This window comes from Sorex fumeus, unplaced genomic scaffold, assembly GCF_029834395.1.
Source record: "Sorex fumeus unplaced genomic scaffold, SorFum_2.1 ptg000036l, whole genome shotgun sequence".
Classification (NCBI taxonomy): Eukaryota; Metazoa; Chordata; class Mammalia; order Eulipotyphla; family Soricidae; genus Sorex; species Sorex fumeus.
The window spans coordinates 22,396,998-22,419,431 of record NW_026606093.1 but is presented as its reverse complement, the minus strand read 5'-3'; the positions used below and the strand labels follow the sequence as shown (position 1 = coordinate 22,419,431).

At 39.4% G+C, this 22,434-nt stretch overlaps 1 protein-coding gene across 2 annotated transcripts; it reads left to right on the top strand.

Moving 5' to 3' along the window:
- Positions 1-283: 283 nt before the first annotated feature.
- Positions 284-20,526, top strand: TVP23C (trans-golgi network vesicle protein 23 homolog C). 2 transcript variants are annotated; one of them, XM_056117797.1, is made up of 7 exons: positions 284-425; positions 4,222-4,304; positions 5,395-5,539; positions 11,989-12,078; positions 13,916-14,047; positions 17,477-17,605; positions 18,924-20,523. In XM_056117797.1, the coding sequence occupies exons 1-7, from the start codon at positions 414-416 to the stop codon at positions 18,948-18,950; spliced, it is 618 nt and encodes a 205-aa protein (XP_055973772.1). In that variant the 5' UTR covers positions 284-413; the 3' UTR covers positions 18,951-20,523. The 2 variants fall into 2 exon arrangements, with proteins under 2 accessions (XP_055973772.1, XP_055973774.1); XM_056117799.1 differs by lacking the exon at positions 5,395-5,539 and having other exon boundaries at positions 377-425; positions 18,924-20,526.
- Positions 20,527-22,434: the final 1,908 nt, after the last annotated feature.

Here is a 22,434-nt window from a genome sequence, read left to right as displayed (position 1 = left end):
CAATGATCAAATACCCATCCCTCCACCTTCATCTTACTTTTTTTTGCCAGCAGGTCCCCCAATGCTACTCAAACCTCATCTCACGCCCACTTCTGCCAGCCGGCGCCGCAGGCCCCTCGCGTTCCGGCTCTTTTAGGGCCGCCCGGGCCTCCGTAGCCCCGCCCCACACTTCAAACCCGGCGTGGTCCTCCGCCTATCGACTCGGGGAACCCAGCCGGAAGTCCCGCCCCGCCCGCTCTCTGACCCCGACTCCGGAGAGCCCAGCCCGGGCCGGGAAGCGGAAGTGGGGACCGACGCCGCGGCCGCTCGGCTCCTCCCGGTCCGGTGAATGGCCGCGGCCGCCCCGGCGCCAGCCCCACCCGCCGGCCGCCAAGCTGACGTGGCCCCCGGAAGTAGGGCTGCGCGCGTCCGTCATGTTGCCGCAGGTGAGGGGTTGTGGGCTCGGGGGCGCGGGCTGGGCGTTGTTGGGGCGCGTCCTCCCCACCGGCCGGGGCGGAGGGGGCCGTGGGTGGTCTCCGCGCGCAGGCCGGACTCGGGGTGGGGGTGGGCGGGGGCGCGTCCTCCGGGCCGGCCAGGGCGGCTGGTCACTCGGTGCGGACCGTGCGGGTATCCGTGAAGGCCGCGTTCGTGCCCAGCGTCGGTGGGATCAGTAAACGTGACTCAGTCGCCTAAACTTGGAAGCTGAAGTGCTCAGGGGATTTGTCACCGCACTGTCCTGTTTCTTTCTGTCCGGCAAGGGAGAGGCGGTGGCCAAAGGCCGCAGGAACTTGAGATCAAGTCCCGGGGAGCGGAGCCTGGGTGGAGTGGGCCGGGCCGGGCACCCTGGGACCGCGGTGTTGGGGCGGGGGGTCCATCCACTCCAGCAGAGGGGGCTGGAAGCTGGGAGGTCAGGCGTGCTGGGCATCAGCCCTCCTGGCAGCCGTGCTGGCATCCCAGTGTCCAAATCAGAAAGTGCCTGTCAACGGGGCACGTATGGGTGGCCGAGGAAGGGGGCGCCTTGATGAGGGAAAGGGGCGTGGGAGAAGGAATCACTGTTGAAACATTGTATTCTTGAAACCCAGTGGTGAATAACTTTGTAATTCATGGTGACTTCATTAAAACGCAAAATGTTAAATTAAAAAAAAAAAACCAACTTGCTGTTGATAGCCCACTTTCACTTAGGTTATCCTACGTTCATGATTTGATTTTTTTTTTTCTTTTCCCTTATTGGGGAGTTACTGTGGTTCAGGTATAATTCTAGACCTAGGACAGGGCTGTTCATCACTTATACAAGACCAATTCTTGTCTTTAATAGTTGTCTGAATTAGAGCTAGCTTGTCAACCGGTCAGGATGGGGAGACCTGGTACGTTACATAAATAAATAACGAAAGCAAAGGCAACTTGATGTACTGACACCAGGGCAGTCTAAAGATCTAGGGTCAGAAGGCACTCTTGAGGAGGTGACCTGAGTGGATAAAACTAAATGACAGTTCAGGTCAGCACTCTGTACCTGTGAACAGGCTGAAAGAGGCTGGAGAAGAAACAGAAACCATAATGATCTTCTGTTTGAACCTTAAGTGAGCCTTGAATGCTGCCTGCCAAGCTTTCAGCCGTTCTCACTTTTCTCTGATGCCTTATTCCTCCTCTGGCCCTTTTGAAGCTTATTCACATAAGCATAAAGATGCTTGAACTTCCGTCTTGAAAAATAAGCACCCCTCACCACATGCTTTTTATAGTTATATTTGTTTGTTTGTTTTTTTAATCTTCCCATTGTGTCTATCAGATGCTTTCTTCTGGCTGTGAACAGGTTCTGAAAATTGTTTATTGATATCACTTATCACTAGGAACCGTTGAACTTTTTTGTTTTTGCTCTTTGGGTCACACTCGGGCGTTGCACAGGGGTTACTCCTGGCTCATGCACTCAGGAATTACTCCTGGCGGTGCTCAGGGGACCACATGGGTTGCTGGGAATCGAACCCAGGTTGGCCACGTGCAAGGCAAACGCCCTACCCGCTGTGCAATCGCTCCAGCTCTCTGTTGAACTTTTTGATGTTCATTTTACTCCTGGGAGCAGTGGCCCTTGATAGAGTGAAATGGATCTCCTTTTCTGGAAACTTCCTTCCCTTTACACCATCCTCTCCTGATTCAGTTTTCATTTATCAGCACTTTTTCAGCTTCATGGCTCACGTCTTTACATCTTTCTGACTTACAAATACCCAAATATTCAGAGGATGTCTTTAGCATCTTCATCCTTGAAAGAAACTGCCTGGGACAGAAGTTTTGGGATCAGGAGGCCTACTTGCACTATAAGAACAAATTCATTAGCCCTAGGAAACTTTTCTAGAGCCTTCTGGTAAAAATGACACTTCTTTTCCTGTGTTGTCATTGCATTTAGCATTATTCTGGCACCTATAATAGTCTGCCTTATATTACGGGAAATTGCCTTGTTTATTCTTTCATGCCTTCAACAAATATTGTTCCTCCTCTTGACTGGTACTTTGGTAGACACTAGGATTTAGTTCAATGCAATGAAATAGAAATGCATTCTGAATTCCTCGAAATCACTTTTCAAATGGCCATCTCTTCAAGTATGGGAATATGAAAAATGGTAATGGTAGGCTTCAGGATTTCTGGGAAAGTTTACCACTTCTTGTAGTATTTGAGCCAAAATTTGAAAGAAGATATAATTTCCTAATGAAAAGCTGTGTAGTTGATGGTCGTGGGAAGAGCCTCTGGGCAAGGCAGAAATATGAGAGAGCTCATGGTGTTTACAGAGACGATATTAACGGTATTGCTGCAGTGTCCTGGGAGCACAGGGTTTGATGAGAATCAGAAGGAAAGTAGTAAATAATCAGACCATGAAATCTCCAATGCTGCTATAAGTAAAAGTGACAGTTTATTTTATGCTGTACATGTAGAAGCACCACTAAAAAGTTTGAGCAGTGAGGGGGTTTGATTTCCATGTTAGGAAGATTGCTTTGGATAATGGGAGGGTTGAATAGGACTGGGGTGAGGGTAGAGATACAGAATGGGAGACTGAGAAGTAATTGAAACTAGTCACTATTGTCCTCCCATTGTTCATTGATTTTCTCGAGTGGGCCCAGTAATGTCTCCATTGTGAGACTTTGTTGTTAGGTGTTTGGCATATTGAATACGTCACGGGGAGCTTTTCAGGCTTTGCCATGCAGACGAGATAGATATTCTTGGTAGCTTGCTGGACTCTCAGAGAGGGGCGGAGGAATCGAACTCTGGTCAGCCATGCCGGCTGTGTGCAAGGCAAATGCCCTACCTGCTGTGCTATTGCTCCAGCCCATTGAAACTAGTAAAGGTATAAGTAATTTATTGTTATGGATTTATTGTCAGAATGTAGTGAATTGACCCTTAAGGGTGTTAGGTCATGAAAGGAAGGAATGCTGTGGAAGGGAAAGTAGATTGTAGAAGAAGAGGATCAGTGTTAAAAAATAAAGACAGTTTTTAGGGCATGAAATGATACCTAAAGAAGTTTATATGCAAAAAGGTAACTCTGAAGCAATAAATGACACCTGAAGAAATTTATATGCTGATTAGAAAGACCCATTAGAAAGACTCAAAGATACAGAAGTGTGAATAAAGGAAAAAAAGTGATGGAACATGGCCCTCGGAAGACAGAAAAAGAGGGAAGTCCAAATGCAGTTGGTTTAGCATTGAATGAAAAGAGAAGGAGATGTGTGTAAGGGGTCAGGGAAATAGAACTGCCGAAGAGGATTTTGTGGTAGAGCTAGAAATATTAGGTGTATCCCTCCTGTTTCAGCTGTCTTGTGTGAGAATTCCCACTTAAAACTTTCCCAGCAAAGTTTTAGGCTGATAATCTGTATTCTTGGTGATTTTCTCAGAAAGTTCAGCTACTTGGGTAAGGGTATGGCAGAGCCTGGCAAGCTCCCTGTGGGATATTCGATATGCCAAAAACAAATGACAAGTCTCACAATGGAGATGTTACTGGTGCCCGCTTGAGCAAATCGATGAACAATGGGCGGGCAGTGCTACAGTGCTACTTGGGTAAGGGTAGAGGATTTTCATGAGTTATTTTGCCAGGTGATTGAGGGTGGTGGAATTGCAAGGCCTTTCCAGCGGTGGTGAATCCCCCTTTGACCATGTTTTCATTTGCCTTCCATTTTGATTAGCATCCTTCATTTTGATTGCATAGGGTGGGTGGGCAGATACTGAATTTTGTTTTACGTCATGGATGTTTTATTTTCCTATTAGGACAGTAATGATGATACTGAAGATGTTTCACTATTTGATGCTGAAGAGGAGGCTACTGATAGACCAAAAAAATCCAAAATCAGGTATGAAGCTAGTTTATGGAGTTGTGTTAGTATCCATTGCTGTTCTGTCTGTAGACAGATGGGATTCCAGATAGAGCAGTTGTGATGTGCTTCAAGATGGAGTAGTTGTGATATGCTTGTAAATGTTGTGGTATTGCTAGTTTTTTTGTTTGAGACGATGATTGCATTTCATTTGTTTTTGGATCATGCCCATCAGTGCTTAGGGCTTATTTTTGCTTGGTTCTACACTCAGGGATCATCCTGGCAGTGCTCAGGGGACCATATGCAGTGCCAGGAATTAATCCAGAGTTGACTGCAGGCAAGGCAAGTGCCTTAACCCCCATTCTGTCTCTCCGGCCCCAGAATTGCATCTTGTAAATTAATATAAAAGCATCAAGCAAAGTATATTCCTACTCCAAATTTAATTGTTTTTGAAGAAATTCAGTTCTGCCTGAACTTTGAAAACATGTTAGGGTGAGGTATGCTAATCACGAAAGATCACGTATTGTTTGATTTCGTTTATGTGAAGGGTTCAAATTGGCAAATCGATATATATATATTTAATCCTTGGTACGACATATGTTCCTCGAACTCCCCCAGGATTGATCCCTGAGCCCAGCACCAGTACTAAGTTTGAGTAATGCCAGGTGTGACAACAAAACAAAACAGCATCCTGTACTACAAAACAAACCCCACCGCAAACTAAAAACAAACTATTTGCTGGTGCTTTTTTTTTTTTTAATGCCAAAAGTGATTTCTGAGAGCCTAGACATTATTTTGGGATAATTTTGAACAGGTGGAAATGGGATTAAAATTCTAAGAGTATTGTTTCTTTTCTTTTACATGCTTGCTAAGGTTTCTTATATTTTTTTGAAATTAATACAGAAGTTAAAATCGTGTTTACATAGTGTATTTTCTGTAATAACAGGGCCTAGTCAAATATTGGGACTTTTGAAAAAAAAAAGAGGTAGGCAGTTTACTTCTTTCTTGAGTCATACATTATTTTGTACAAAACTGCATGGTTATGCTGTGCCTGAAACATTTTTCATCTACATCTGCAGTACCCATAGCAAGTGTAATTGCATTTCTTTTATTATGTTTTGGTTTTCAGACACCCAGTGGCATCATTTTTCCATTTATTCTTTCGCATCAGTGCAATTATAGTCTATCTTCTCAGTGAATTGTTCAGCAGCAGCTTTATTGCCTGTATGGTGACAATTATCTTATTGTTGTCATGTGACTTTTGGGCTGTCAAGGTAGGTTTGTTTTTATTTTAAAAATATATTTAATATGAAATTAACGTAAATATGAAGTGAAATAATATGACAAAGCAGTTTGGATTGGTGTTGCCTGTTTTTTTCTAACTGTGGACTTCATTTCTGCTTACGTATATGTTAAAGTCTCCAGCCTAACACACCACTTGTTGGTTATTATCACTGACTTGTTTGTGCTTTTTGTCAGTTTGCATCAGTTTTGAAATTAAATCAACAGATGGTGACTAGCAGTTCCTTATTCTATGGATAGTTTCTTGTCTGCACCATTGGTTTTTGCTTTACGGCCACCTCTAGATATGTCTTTATAATTTTTAGATAGCCCAGGATACTTTGTCCACAAAGAATGAATTTGCAAAGGCTCCTTTGTATACTTTAGGGAAGTGATTCTCAGTCTGTCCAATTTTGCCTCATTAGTCACAGTTGGAGGTGGTGGAAGTGGTAGTGTCACTCATTAGGTAGCAGGACTGCTGCCAGAAATTTTAAGTAGACAAGATAACTCCTTACAACAAAGAATTACATGTAGTAATTAGTAGTTCTTAGTTTCAGAAATCCCCCAAATATTAGTAGTTCTTAATTTCGGAAATCCTGCTATAAGAGTGTAGAAAGGAGTGTAAGGAATAGCTTCAAACTCAGATATTATAAATGATGGGTACAGAGGTAGGTGGATTGATATATAGATTGATAGCTATATGATAAGGCAGCTATAGCAAAATAACAAAATATACTGTGTACTCCAGGTATGCATTTATGGGTATTAACTGTAAAATTTGACTTTGTGTGTTGAGTTTTTTTCATAGTGAAAGTGGTGGAGAAGAAACTCAAAGGCAAAACAAAACAAAAACTGACTTTGGAATTTCAGAGACATGTATATTACTGGTTCTTGTTTACAAATTTTGTTTTGAAGAATGTTGTTTTTGTTCATGTAATTTCTGTATTGCAGTAAAGAATGTGGTCTTCAGACAGTTAATTTTGCCTGATAACCTTCAGACTTTTGAAACTAAGAGCTTAAAAATGCCATCATTTTATTATTAGTATTACTTATAGATGTCCAAGTAATTTAGATAGGAATTAAATTGAAATCATCAATGGGGAAATTACTAAGTACATCTGGTAAAGATGGGAGACAGGATTCTGAAAGTAGTTAGAATAGAGATGTGATATTTGTAAATCTCAGTGGAGTTGTCAAAAAATATAATTATTTTTTTAAAAAAATGTTTTTGAAAGGCAATCTTTATCTAATGCCCTAATTGATAATTAACAAAGACCAAGTAGAGGGGAGGAGGATATTTTAAAAAGTGTTTTTACATGGTGTATCCTATATCATACTTTGTTTTTATTATGACAAATACGGTTTTCAAAAAGATTAACAGTTTTCAAAAATTTTAACGGTAGCTACTAAAATTTAAAAGAAGTGTATTTTCTACAAGATTAAAAAGATAGGAACAACCTAAAAAGTTTATATAGCAAGAAAAAGAAAAGCAATATTATAAGTACAAGTATTTAGTTATAGTAATAAGTGTAATTTGAATAAACTTATAAAAGATAATCATTTAAGATTGAACCAAAAATAAAAAATCCAGCCAAAAGCATCAAATTAAAATAATAATCAGGGGTCTGAGAGCTAGTACTAAGGTTATGTAAGGCCTTGCAAGCAGTTGACCCTGGTTTGAACCTTAACAGTGCAAATGGTCCCCCAGCCCTGCCAGGAATGATTCCTTAGTATAGAGCCATCAGTAAACCTGGAGCACAGACAGGTGTGGCCCACCAAAAAACAATGATCAGCAAAACATAAATGATGACAAAGAAACAGAGCAATTAAAATAAAAAGAAACATGGCATCTTTATATTGTCATGCAAACTAGAAGTGATAGTAGGCAGGATTAAATGGATCAAGATAGGTTATTTTATGAATCATAGGATCATTCACAGAATGTTGCTATATCAAACTATAATATAACACTAGTTATATGCTAGAACTATAGTAAAACCCTATGAGAATATGGAAGAAATGTCATTGTAATAAGACTCTAATAAATCCGGCCTTGAGAGACCAGTGACAAAATAATACATTTATGTAAATGACAATCTAAAGGAGCAAATGGAATAATATGGTCCATTTAATTGTGTTAGTTGAGCAGTGTTTAGAACTTACATGTATAAAGATAAAGTCTTGTTCTATAGAACATTTTCAAAAATTGATTAAATATCTTTGTGAAGAAAATCCAAGTAAATTGTACAAAGTAGCTGTGTTTACTAGACCACTGTAACAAAGCTAGAAGTTAAAAGAGTTTTCAGAATTGGTACTAGATATCTTGAAAAGAAAACAAAAGTTGCAAACAAAAGTTGCAGTTGTAGATACTTCTGTCCATTGTTTTTGTGGGCAAGGAGGAAATCACCTTCTTGTTGGTGCTCAAGAGTCCAGCAACACTTAATCTGATGTTATTTTCATGCTACAGCCCGAAATTATTATGTACTATATTGTAATAAACAATTATATATCATATATGTATTACAGTATTTAGGACAACTAGAACTATACTTGATGGTATTGTGGGGAGTGGTACATGATACCAGGATAATGACCTCCAAACTCAAGACCTCCAGCTTTGAAGACCTTGTTCTATGCCTTTCAGTCAGATCTCTCCCAGTCTCTCTGTTACTTAGTCATGATTACAGTGATCATCGGCACTCGAGCTTTGAGAAGGTGTTAGGACTCTAATAAACCTGACAGATGAGTGTTACATGAGAATGTATCTTAAGGTTGAATCTAGAGGAAAAACAATAGACCAGAGACTTATTTTTTTAATTAAAGAACTGTGATTTACAAAGTAGTGATATTTGAGTTTTAGACACAAACATTTCAACATACACTAGAGACTTTTATTGTTAGACAGTGATCTGAGAGTTTCAAAAACAATGAGCTTGAGAAAATAGCAAAACTACTAAAGAATTGGAAAATAGGATAATGAAGATTTTGAAAATACTCCAAGAGCTGTTTTTTGAATATGCCTATAAATCTTGGTCATCTTTTTCAGCTTTTCTCTTTTGCTATTCTTTTGTGTTAACATTTCTACAATGCGAATTTTATCCTCAAGTCTTTCTCTTTTTCTCTCTATAGTAAGTAAAGTAAAGGCCCTCCTGTTGATCATCGATTTGCTCGAGCGGGCCCAGTAACGTCTCCATCGGAGACTTTGTTGTTACTGTGTTTGGCATATCGAATATGTCACAGGGAGTTTGCCAGGCTCTACCGTGCGGGCGAGATACTCTCGGTAGCTTGCCGGGCTCTCCCAGAGGGGCGGAGGAATCGAACTCGGGTCGGCCATGTCGGCTGTGTGCAAGGCAAACGCTCTACCGCTGTGCTATCGCTCCAGCCCTCTCTATATAATCCATTCTCTCTATAATCCTTCTCTCTATAATCCTTTTCTAAATGGTATCTATCATAGTTGATTTTGATTGCTTACCCTAAAGCTAGATTGTCTCTGGACCTGTATTTCTACTGCATATTGGTCCTCACAGCTTCAGACCTACCTCTACGTCTTCGTGATATTTTTACTTTACTATCTTGAAAGCACTTCAGATTCAGCTAAAAAATATTCCTTGTCCTTCTCTAGCCCCAAATGCTGCTCTTCCCCCATCAGCATTTTCCTTTCATAGAGTGTGGCATTATTTTTAGTTGAGCAGACCAGGATGGGTGAGATACCTTCTTCTTACCCCGTATCTAATTATTCAATCAAATCCCATTAAACCCACAGATTTTATTTTCTTTTTTCTCATCCAGTACTTCATCTGATATGTTCTTTTGCCTCCTGCACCATTATAAAAGAGGATTATTAATCTTTTTTGTTAGTTGTAGATTTTTCACAATCCTACAAAATTATGAATGATGCTTCTGTTATTTATTTTTCACCTTTTTGTTTTATTTGCTTCAAGGACAAAATCAGTAGTAATAAGAATCACAAGCTGAATATTTTTAAAACATAAAAGAATTAAGATTATAAAGAAAGCATTTATAGTGAAACATAATTAGAACATTAAAAAATTTTTTAATTTGGTAATAGTATATAAAGGTAAAGGCCCTCCCGTTGATCGTCGATTTGCTCGAGCGGGCCCAGTAACGTCTCCATTGGAGACTTTGTTGTTACTGTGTCTGGCATATCGAATACTCTCGGTAGCTTGCCCGGCTCTCCGAGAGGGGCGGAGGAATCGAACTCGGGTCGGCCATGTTGGCCGCTTGTAAGGCGAACGCCCTACCCGCTGTGCTATCGCTCCAGCCCTGGAGCGATAGCACAGCGAGTAGAGCGTTTGTTTGCTTTGCACGTGGCTGACCCAGGTTCGATTCCTCCATCCCTCTCAGAGAGCCCAGCAAGCTACCGAGAGTATCTGGTATCCTGCCCCCACAGCAGAGCCTGGCAAGCTCCCCATGTTGTATTCAATATGCCAAAAATAGTAACAACAAGTCTCACAATGGAGACGATGTTACTGGTGCCCTGGGCAAATCAATGAACAAGGAGAGGACAGTGCTACAATAGTATATACTTTACAAATGTGTTAAATCCCATGATCTAACAGCACATCTGATTACTTTCAAAGCAGTGATAATCATAAACAGTATTTTGTGATATCCGTATCATAGTACAATATGAAAATTACTGTTTTTATTGTAGAGTTATGGATATTATTAATTTTATTATGGTTCATCGGAGCGATAGCACAGCGGGTAGGGCGTCTGCCTTGCACGCAGCCAACATGGCCGACCCGAGTTCAATTCCTCCACCCCTCTCGGAGAGCCCGGCAAGCTACCGAGAGTATTCGATATGCCAGACACAGTAACAACAAAGTCTCCAATGGAGACGTTACTGGGCCCGCTCGAGCAAATCGACGATCAACGGGAGGGCCTTTACTTACTTTACTTATGGTTCATCGTTTACATTTATAAGTTAAATATATTCTAAATTTCATCCAGCAGTTAGGAAAAAACTTTTTTTTCTTTTTGCCTATCTGAATTCACATTAGCTCCAGTATGTTACTCCACAGCATTAATGAAAAGTTTCCTGTGTTACTGATTCCTGTGTACCCATTAAATTTCATTCCAAATGTTTATTCACCAGGGAGTCATTATCTTACTCAAAGATTAAATTTAATTTCCCTGGAAGCCTATTAAGGTAACTTCCATTTTCCCTTATAACACAGTTGGTAATAGTGCATTTTGCCTTTTTTGTTAGCTTCTTCTACACAGTACACTTGAAATTTCATTGGGAGAAAGATGTATTTGTTAGACACTGTTTTATTACCAGCACATTGAAATACACAGGAAAGCTATTAAAGTTACATTAGTAAGAAAAAGAAATTGCTTATGTGTGATACCGATGAAGGACTGTGCCCAGAACTATTGTGTTAGTAAGTTTGGAATGTTATAATAGTACCATAGATAGGTGATTTATAAATAACAGGAATCTATTTCTCAATTTATTTCCAAGATTGGGGTGTCAGTATGATTGACTTCTGGTGAGAGCCTTATGTATTTCAAATTGCTAACTTTCTGTATACTTGCTTGGTGGTGGTGGGGTAGGGAGTTTAAAAGAAACAAGCCCTCTCTTGACACTTCTAGATGTAATGGTAATCATCTCTTTATTTATTTTTTTCTGTCAGGGTGGGGGTAGGGGGATGGCGTACACACCCAGTGGTGCCTAGGGACTCCTGACTCTGCTCAGGGATCACTTCTTGTGAGTTCAGGGGAGAGTATAGGATGCTGGGGATTGAATTTGGGTCAGATGTGTGCAAAGCAAATACGTTATCCACTGTACTATATTACATCTCTGGTCCCACATTCCATCTCTTAATAGTTTTATCGTATGGAGCTAGGCAGAGTTTCAACATGAACAAAAAAGAGACACAAATATTCAGTTCATAACAACCATTTTTGGAGTCAGTGAGGATGCAGTCATAGGAGTAGAGGGAGAAAAAACTCCCAGTAAATTAAAGAGCAAAGTATTTAAGGAATTAGAGAAAGGATATGATATGGGCTGGAGCGATAGCACAGCGGGTAGGGCATTCGCCTTACAAGCGGCCAACGTGGTCGACCCGTGTTCGATTCCTCCGCCCCTCTCGGAGAGCCCAGCAAGCTACCGAGAGTATTCGATATGCCAGACACAGTAACAACAAAGTCTCCAATGGAGACGTTACTGGGCCCGCTCGAGCAAATCGACGATCAACGGGAGGGCCTTTACCTTTACCTTTATGATTTCACCAGGAAAAAGTGAAGGGTCATGTTTATAAAATATACTTACCTTGTCACTACCAAATCTGCTGGATTTGTAGATGATCATTATCTGACTGTTAATGAAGACAATGCTGAAGACTTTTGTTTGTTGAAACACTAAGACATAGAATAAGTCATTAAGTAATGCCTTTGAAATTTGTGTGTTTGTCAGAATGTCACAGGTAGATTAATGGTTGGTCTGCGTTGGTGGAATCATATTGATGAAGATGGAAAAAGCCATTGGGTGTTTGAGTCCAGGAAGGTAGGCCGTCTTTTTGTTACTGTTAGTGTCTTTTCAATTAACTCTATGTAAATTGTTATTTACATTTACATTACATTTGGATATTTAAGGATGGCATGTTTAAGATCAACAGCACTTCCCCATATCGGTTGGTATGTTTACACTAAATCAGATGGTACTTTTTTTTAAAATATATTTTTATTAGTGAAACACCATGAGGTACAGTTGTAGACTTACAAATCTTTGTGCTTGGGTTTCGATTATACAATGATCAAATACCCATCCCTCCACCAGTGCTCATTTTCCACCACCATGTATCCCAATATCTCCCCCCCCCCCCCGGCCCCCCCCTCCGCCTCTGTGGCAGGGCATTCCCTTTTGTTTTCTCTCTCTTTTTGGGTGTTTGCAAAAGAGGCATTGAGTGGCAATCATGTTCGGTCCATAGGCTACTTTCAGGATGGGAGATGCATGTTGAAAGCAGATGGTACTTTTAAAACATTATAATTTTATATCTAACCTTGACTGGAAATAGCAAAGAATCCTCTAGGAGGACTTTGGGTCAGGATTTATGCAGCATGTGAAGCTGCTTACTGGGAGTTGCATCTGAGGAAGCATCTCTTTCTTGTGACCCTCAGCTTTGTGCTGCTTGCCTGATGTCTCCAGAGACTTTTCTATTTAGTGTTTCTCATAGTGGGAGATACTGTCTCTCACAGAGGCTGGGGAAGAAATAGTAGCCTTGTATGCAAATGGCTGGTGCTTTCTGTCTATTTACCTAAAGAAGGTCGATTTCCAAGAGGGCACTGAGTGGTTCATCCCCCGCCCTCCCCCCCCCCCACCCCCATCGTAGGCTGTAGGCAACATAGGTTTGGGAACCTCTGTTCTATGTCCAGCAGATAATTGTTTCCAGTAACTGGTCTGTTCTTGCTTTTATGGTTCTCTTAAGAATAATTGGGACTGTATAGAAAATCTCAGTTTATCAGAGCAGTCTGTTCTTTAGGGGAGACGGGTTTGTTTTGAGTTAGCCTACTTGTCTATAGTAAACATTCAAATTTCCTAAGGAAGTCAGCTTTAGAGGAAGAAGGCATAATTTTTGCAGATGGTGCCAATTAAATTGCTTTTGTCCTTGGAAGGACCTTGACAGTTACCCTTTCAAAGGAACGTTATGTTCAATGACTGCATATCCCTTTCTGTTAAAATCTACCTTGAAAATGACTTACAAGTCTTTCAAATTTCTTGTGTTGGACATTGTGCCCACTGGTACAGAATTCCTCACTTTCATTTGTTTTTTTTTAAATCTCTGATTGAGACATTTAGTTTCTGGGCTAATGATAGCCTTGATTTTTAATTCAGTTTTTTCTTAAGAGTAAATTATATAAGTGCAATAAAAATAGAACTAAAGTTTCTCAGAAAATATCTTTATTGTTTTAATCATGACAGATTATCTTGAAAATGCAATATTCTTTCAAAAATACTTGTATAATAGGGATCTTCCCCAGCAGTGCTGGGGTATAGGGAGCTGGAGACTCTCCAGGATGTTGCTTGGTGCAGCAGTATGGACTTTATGGGCTAGTGCTTAGGTTATAAGGGCCACACAGATAATAGCTGGCACTGCTTAGGGGGTATGAAATGCTCGGGTGGGAATCAGAGCTCACCACTTGAGCTATCTCTGGTCCAGCTTTTAAAAAAAGTTCTTTAAAGTACACTAAAGTTCGTTACTAAAATTAAATAATAAATGTTCTAATTTAGGACTTGGATTCATTAATTTGAATTTGAGGGTAAGATGTTTTTCATTAAAAGTTTTAAATTTTTTACTGGAAAATACTATAAATGCAGTGATTAAGTTCATGTTCTTTCGTAGGCATCTTCTCAAGAGAGTAAAACCGTTTCAGAAGCAGAGTCAAGGATCTTTTGGCTAGGACTTATTGTCTGTCCAGTGCTGTGGGTGGTATTTGCCTTTACTGCTCTCTTCTCTTTCAGAGTAAAGTGGTTGGTGAGTATCAATATAGAATTATTAACAAATTCATGTCTGATGGGTAATTATAATTAAAATAATTATAACAATTTTAACATTTACAATACATTTTGGGCCTGGAGCAGTAGCACAGCAGGTAGGGCGTTTGCCTTCTCTGTGGCCGACCCAGGTTCGATTCCTCCGTCCCTCTTGGAGAGCCCAGCAAGCTACCGAGAGCATCCCGCCCGCATGGCGGAGCCTGGCAAGCTTCCCGTGGTGTATTCGATATGCCAAACACAGTAACAACAAGAAGTCTCACAATGGAAACGTTACTGGTGCCCACTCGAGCAAATCAATTAACAATGGGAGGACAGTGCCACCATACATTTTGAAAAGGTAGCTTCACCATGTACTTCCTTAATCCTGTTCCCCAACTCTGCATTTCTTTATTTAATGAGTATGTCTTGATACCATTTTAGCAATTGTAAAGTGCCTAGCATTAGAATTTTTATTTAGTCTACCTTGTACAGAGATGATCCTATTTACAACATCCTGGATAGGAATGCTCATTAAATTTTAGTCAAATATCTTTAGGTTAGTTTGGTGCTAATAGTAGTCTTTTTTTTTTCTTTTACATTTTCTTTTACATTTTATTTTTTAATTGAGTCACAGTGAGATACACAATTACAAAGTTGTTCATGATTGGGTTTCAGTCATACCATGTTCCAACACCCTTCCCTTCACCTTAAGGTAAGGTAAGGTAAAGGCCCTCCCGTTGATCGTCGATTTGCTCGAGCGGGCCCAGTAACGTCTCCATTGGAGACTTTGTTGTTACTGTGTCTGGCATATCGAATCCTCTCGGTAGCTTGCCGGGCTCTCCGAGAGGGGCGGAGGAATCGAACTCGGGTCGGCCATGTTGGCCGCTTGTAAGGCGAACGCCCTAACGCTGTGCTATCGCTCCACCTTCACCTTGTATATATATATATATATATATATATATCACTGCCAGTGTCCCCAGTTTCCTTCCCTCCTTTACTCTCCCCCCATCCCATAGTAGTCTTTGGGAATTTAGAACCTATCTTGATCATCTTTTGCTTATATAATTTTTTCAAACTGTAATGAGTTAATGATAGTCATTTTATAATCTCTCACAAGTTTCTCTAGTTTAGGAGCTAGGATAGGGCTTGTTTATGAGGTTTGGCTTGGTGTCTTCTGACAGGAAACAGCTGGTATGTGGGGTCTCTTAAGGCATCTCTGGGAGATTTCATGACCTCGTTTTTCTATGTTGCTAGTTTGGGCTTTTTCAAGGCGTGGTGGCTTCCTGCAGTTAGACTACTGGAGGGTTTCAGCTAGCAAGCTGATTGGTCTTTTTTTACTATATTTGTTTGCTCGGGCTGCCATAATAAAGTACCACATACTTGGTCACTGAAACAGCAGAGCTTCTGAAAGTCCCATCAGTTTGTGGGTAAAGTTGTGTAGTCTGGGGCCTCTCTCCTTCGCTCCTAGGTGTCTGTGTTCTCTTTGTATTGTAACCCCAACTGTCTTAATTCTTTAATACATGAGTTTATTTAATTTAACATATATAAGGGCTGGAGCGATAGCACAGCGGTAGGGCGCTTGCCTTGCACGCAGCCAACATGGCCGACCCGAGTTCGATTCCTCCGCCCCTCTCGGAGAGCCCGGCAAGCTACCGAGAGTATCTCGCCCACACGGCAGAGCCTGGCAAGCCACCCGTGATGTATTCGATATGCCAGACACAGTAACAACAAAGTCTCCAATGGAGACGTTACTGGGCCCGCTCGAGCAAATCGATGATCAACGGGAGGGCCTTTACTCGAGCAAATCGATGTAAGATACATTTTGGCCTTTATTGTATTTCCCTTTTAAAAGTGTTTATTGTGCTATATAGATTTCCCTTTTCTGTGTATGTGCATAAACATGAATACTGTTGTGGTAGAGTTGGAAAATTGATCGTCCATTTTCATTGTTCTAGTTTTTCTAGCTCTTACTATTTTGTATGTTTGTGTTATACCCTCTTTAATCAATGAAGAACTGTTTAAAATAATTGCCTGCAATTAAATGTGGTAAAGTTAGTGCTGATATTTTCTCCTGCTTTTCCTGTCTTCTTGCATCCATTTTTTTTTCCTGCCACACCCAACGATATTCAGGGGTCACTCCTGGCTCTGCACTCAGGAATTAGTCCTTGGCAGTGCTTTGAAGGCCATACTGGATGTTAGGGATTGAGCCCAGGTTGGCCATGTGCATGTCAAGCACCCTCCCTGCTATACTATTGCTCTGGCCCCTCATCTCTATTGGTTTTTTGAATTACAGACTATAAATGAGAATGAAAAGACCACTTTTATATTTGCTCCTATTCCTTTTAAATAAATTTTTTTATTGAATCACTGTGTCTTTAAATATATAATATACTCCTGATGTTGCATGTTTCTTCCTTTTCTTCCTAACAGGCTAAATTTTATTTTGGGTGATTTTTTTCTTTTTCCAAAATATATTATTTTCCTCTTGCTCTTTTCTTAAATGTTGACTTGGCTGATTCGTGTCACAACTTCTTTCCCTTACATTTTAGAAGATAATATTTTCTTTTTCTCTGTTTTAAAACCGCTTTTGTTGAGGTACTGGGTTTTATAATACTGTTAATTATGCATACATTATTTCAGTACCACGTCCATTATGAGAGAACCCACTTCCCACCACCAGTGTCCCAGGGTCACTACCACCCACCCACACCCCCAGCCATGAGATGAGTTCTGTAGACAAAATCTTCAGTTCCAGCGACTTACCATTTGTTGTTCTTATTTACTGTTTCTTTTATCTTACATAATGGGAGAGGTTGTTGTTTTTTTGTTTTTTTAATTGTGGAGGTAGTGATGATGAATAGATGAATAGAGCTAAATTCATCTTGAAATTTTCTTGATATTTAAAGATGATGAACACTTTCATTTGCCTGCTGGCCATCCGTATGTCTTCTTCGTGGGACTTCTCAGCTCTCCCAAGCTGCTGATTGGGAGTTGGTTATTTGTTTTGAGTTTTGTGAGTGTAGGAGATCATCCCTTTAATAACCTAAAGGTTGGGATGGTACCATGGGTAAAACGAGCTTATTTTCAGTTAGACAGCCAGGGCTGCAAATGTGTGCCTATGTAAGAATGGAATAAGAGGTGCCAGAGAGATAGTATAGCTGGTAGGGAGCTTGGCTTGTATATGGCCTTTTCCAGGTTTGATCCTCACGTGCACCGCCACCCCCCTCCCCCCCCCCAACTCCCCACCCCATACTGGATAGGTTACATATGTTATGCAGAGCATAAATTGAATAGGTCTATTGTGGTGAGTTAGGGCATCTCATTGGCAGTCTTCACTTTGCAGTACCTCCTTATCTCCTTCATTACATTTGTGGCTAGGGAAAGATCAATTACTTTTAGTCAGTAACCTTTATTTTTTTCTCTATCCCAGGCAGTGGTTATCATGGGTGTGGTGCTCCAGGGTGCAAACCTGTATGGCTATATCAGGTGCAAAGTGGGCAGCAGAAAGAATTTAACCAGTATGGCAACTTCTTACCTTGGAAAGCAGTTTTTAAGACGAGTAAGTGTTTTCTGGACATGAGTATAATTTTAATGTGGTTAGTGATTTAAAAAAAATCTGTTTGTTTTTATGAAATACTTAAAAAGTAAGATTTTAAAGAACTTAAATACAAAATAACAAGGTTATTTTATTTTTTTTTGGGGGGGCTTGTAGAACATCCTAATAATGTATTGTCGGTATCCTGAAATTATTTGAAAACTATAGGAGTAAACTCATGGATGATAGCACAGCGGGTAGGGTGTTTGCCTTGCAAGCAGCCAACATGGCCGACCCGAGTTCCATTCCTCCACCCCTCTCGGGGAGTCTGGCAAGCTACCCAAAGTATCTCGCGTGCATGGCAAAGCCTGGCAAACTCCTCAGTATGCCAAACACAGTAACAATGGTCACAATGGAGATGTTACTGGGCCCGCTCAAGCAACAATAAGGTTACCCTTAGTTAAGTTGCTTTTTATTAAAGTGGTTCTAAATAAACATTAGAATATACATCTGTATCATTGAAGATTGTTTTAAAATGTTCTTATTTATTTTTCAGAACGTAGAGGTTTTACTTTAGTTCTACAGTGATTTAAATCAGGATTTTAAGTGAGAGGATGATTTTTTATAGGTAGTTATTAGTTTAATCTCTTGAGTACATTGATAAGTCTGTAGTAATAAGATTTTACAGCCTTGTGTTGAAAATTGGACAAGTAATGTTTTTAGGACAGTGGTTTTCATACTTGGACATATATCAGAATCACCTAGAAAAAAAATGAATTACAGATTGCTAGGTTATAACAATAGAGCTTTTCACAAGCTGATTTGGGGCGGTGTCTCAGTTCACATTTTTAACAGTTTTCTAATGATGCTAATATTGGTGCAAGGATTACATTAGATAACTCAGGCTCTAAAAGATTAATTTCTTAAGAATAGATAAAATTGGGATTTACAGAGTTGGGGCTTAACTAACCTATACTGTCCTATACAGGTTGTAGAGACCAATTCTCAGAAATTCTGAGGGATTTCAGCATGATCCCAAAATGACTGCTTATATAACTGTCATGTTTATCCTTAATGGTGAAAGACGTTGAATGTGGGTGAAATTGAATCTTGAGTCTGACAGAGCCTGCATAGTGGTTAGTAGGGGGAATGATATGTCACCTTGTAGTACACTTCAAAAATCAGAGTGAGATGCTGGCTATCTTGATGGATCCTTTGTTTTATTTCTTCAATATGGCAGCTATGTAATGTGATTGAATCATTGAATATAGTAGTCACCTTTTCTTAGGATTATGGAATGTGTTCCTAATTTTTAAAATAAGGAGTTCTCTCTTTTTTGCAGAGCACTGGAGATGATCAGACTTCATGAAGACTGAGAAAATTTGTGTTTCGTTACATTTGGGAAATAAATGAAGAGATTCTTAACTGAACCTTTTAGAGCTTAGTAAATTGTTGTCAAGAAGAGTACTGGTTTGTTTTTCCACTTTAAAAGTTCACAAGAAATTTTTTTCAAAAATTTTTTCTAGCTTGAAAGTATAGTTCTGTTAGAAAAATTGTCAATCTTTGATTCATGGCATAAATTTGTATATGTATAGTCATGTAATAACCATATATGTCAAATTAGTGAGTGTGTATTTGTGTACATATATAACAATGACCTTTGCATTTTGATCCCTAGAACATAGAATGTGTTCTCGGGCTGTCTCAAAAGTCTTTATGTTTACATATTATTTCTAATAGAATATTTTCAGAAGAAAGTTTTGCTTTTATGGTAAGAATGAGCACTTTGATTTATTTATAAGTGTGAAGTAATTGTTAATGTTACGATTTAATGTATGTAAAACATGGTGAAAGTTCTCATCCTAGTCATCCACAGGCTGGTGAAAACAAAATTTGGTCCAGTTGTGTTAGCTAGTTCAAACATTTTATTTATTTTCATTTGTAACAAAGTTATATAGTTAAGGCTTAGTATGCAAGTGGATTTTTCATAGGTTTGGTTTAAGGGATACCTAGAGACTGCTGCTGTTCTTTGTATTTTTTGAAAAGAAAGCCGATTTTACTTTGAAACTTCCTAGAAACTCTTGAGTGGTCCTTGGCCTAATGAATTCTATCTTTTACCACTAAAAGAGTATTTTTCTTATGTCATATTGAGCATAGTTGTAATATTTGGCATAGTGCCACAGAAACATTTTATGAATCTATTTTTCTTGCTATAATTGGGATATTATAAATCATGCATTTGTATCAATGGTATTTCTTTTAGAAAGCAATAACTATACAGTAGAACTGTTAAAGGCATTTAAATTCTGTTGTAAGTGTATATAAATTTTGTTGGACTATTACATATAGATTTTATGTGTATTTATACATTGTTAAAATTTTTTAAAGATTTTCATTTTGTTGAATCAGTGTCTTTATTGGAGTGATAGCTTTGAAGGTGCATAACTTTATATTTATATAAAACTCCTGTTTATGAAACACTTTCACATGTGTAATTGCATTTAATCTTCATGAAAACCTGTTACAGGTTGAACCTACTTAAATATAATAAGACAGAACTTTAGATTTTAGTTTATTCCTTTCCCAGGGAAACATGGGAAGGCTCACTGGGCTATATTGCTATTTTTACAGGAAATATTTCTGTAAAAAGGAGATACTTCCTTTTTGAGGGATTGTTGATTTCGTAAATGCTAGAGTGTTATTTTAATTATACTCCCAGTAAGAAAAGTTGATGCTGTATAAAGACTTGATTTTGTTTAATCTGAAAGATCTAATATCAGTCTCCAGAGTTGAAAGTTTAACGGAGAATACATTGCTAGAGTTTTTAAGATAGTTATGCTGTAGTTGCCCTTGCACTCCTGAACAAATTGTAAATCGAATTTTGAAGTATGCATGTGGTGGGATATGTCTATATGGCATCTTACTTATTAGGCCATGGCAACAGAAATAATCTCAATAAAGAATAGTCCCAGGGTTTTTTTTTTTTTTTTTGGCTTTTTGGGTCACACCTGGCATTCTCAGGGGTTACTCCTGACTCTGCGCTCAGGAAGTAATGTTACAAGAATGGGGTATACCTATCTCCTCTCCTATTTTTCATTCTTGCTAGCTGAAATGTAGATATAATAGATGAAGCTTGAACAGCTGTCTTGTGTTCTGGAATGGATCCCTTGGTTTTGGTGAATAGAAATGTGGTAGAGATTGAGTTCCTTCCAGGAAGGATAATATCCCTGAATTGCCTGTCTCAACTTTCAAGGAGAAATAAACTTCTATCTTACCTATTTTATTTTGTTTCTTTTTGCCTATTGAATTATTATCATTACGGTGCCTTAATGTTTCCCCAAATTGTTTCTTTTAGTGTATATTTGAGATGTAATAATTCGTAACTATTGGTTTACTTTGTTTTGTGATAGTAATTCAATATTATTGATGTTACTGAGTCAATATCAGGTGTTTTTATTCACCCGCCTGGAGGTCGATTTGGGGTGTCAACTGAAACCTCAGGTAGTTGTAGGATAGCAGCATTTGTGTCCTCTTGGTGTAGTCTCTCATGTAGGCTTATTTCAGCTTGACTGCTTGGCAACTGGTTTCTAAGAATGAGCTTCTCTAGAGAACAAGAGAAGTGCATGGTGCTTTTATGCCTAATTTTGAATTCATTTAACATCACTTCTCCCATATTCTTGAAGTAGCCACCAAGGTCTCCCTGAGTTCAAGGAAGGATACATAGCCCCTACCAGGTGATGAGAGAACTGTTAAGGTTACATTAAACAAGACTATGTGGGTTGGAAGATGTTGCAGGAAAATAAAATCTTCCACATGCAGTTTAATTATTTGATCTAGACTAGCAAGACACTGGGGTAGTGAGGTCCCTTGAACACAGGTGGATTGACTGGTATAGTTAAAACAAAAGCAGCATTAAATTCTGTGGCCTCCAGAATATGTATTTTGACTTATCCTTCTGCAAGGGTATGTGTGTAGAGGTGACGACAGGTTAATTCCACCCTGATCCATTTAAGCTTGTGTAACTCCTTAGAGCTTGTCAGAATTCTTTAATGCATGTTATTTCATTTGATTCTCTTCAGAATCTTGAAAAAGAAGATGGTCTCATATGTCTAACAAAGACTGAGAAAATTAGTTTACTGCAGATTGTGTATGCTTCCCTAATATTCCATTTGTTCTCTTAGATTTCCCAGTTCTTTAATTAATTGAAACCATTTGATTATTTATAGGCAATAAAATATGACAGTGACCAGTGTCACTTAGGGGTAAAGAAGTGAAATTGATTCTTCTTTTCTGCTCCAGCTAGTGATACTGAAGATGTTAGAGCCTCAGCCAACCTGGGTCCCTTGTTGGACATTGTAGAGCAGAATCATACATATTCCTGCTGGACATATGCTAGGTAGAAATTTGTTTTGGTGTATTAAGCCACTTGATTTCCTGGTTATTTGTTTACTTTATCTGACATATCTATTGCATCTGAACAGTTCTAGTTTAGTGTTTTGTTTTTCCACAGTTCTGTGCTGTTTCTTTTGCATGGAATCCTACTTCTATGCACAGTTGCCAGTTGTGATGGCACTAGATAGGTGAAACGGACTTAGGTATGTGGTCTCTTTGTTGCAAGGTTTTTAAAAGAGAGGTGGACAGTTTGGATGTTTATATGCATTTAATGCTTGTATATTAAATTATTATTTAAGAATAACTTTTAATTGGGACCACACTTGTCAGTGCTCAGGGGCCTGGAATAACTCCTGGCAGGGTTTGACATGGCCTGTGGTGCTGGGGGTGAGCGCCAGAGTCCGCTCAGCTTTGCTTGAGTCACTCTGCACCGTGTTCTCCTGGTGTTAATGCAGTGCTAT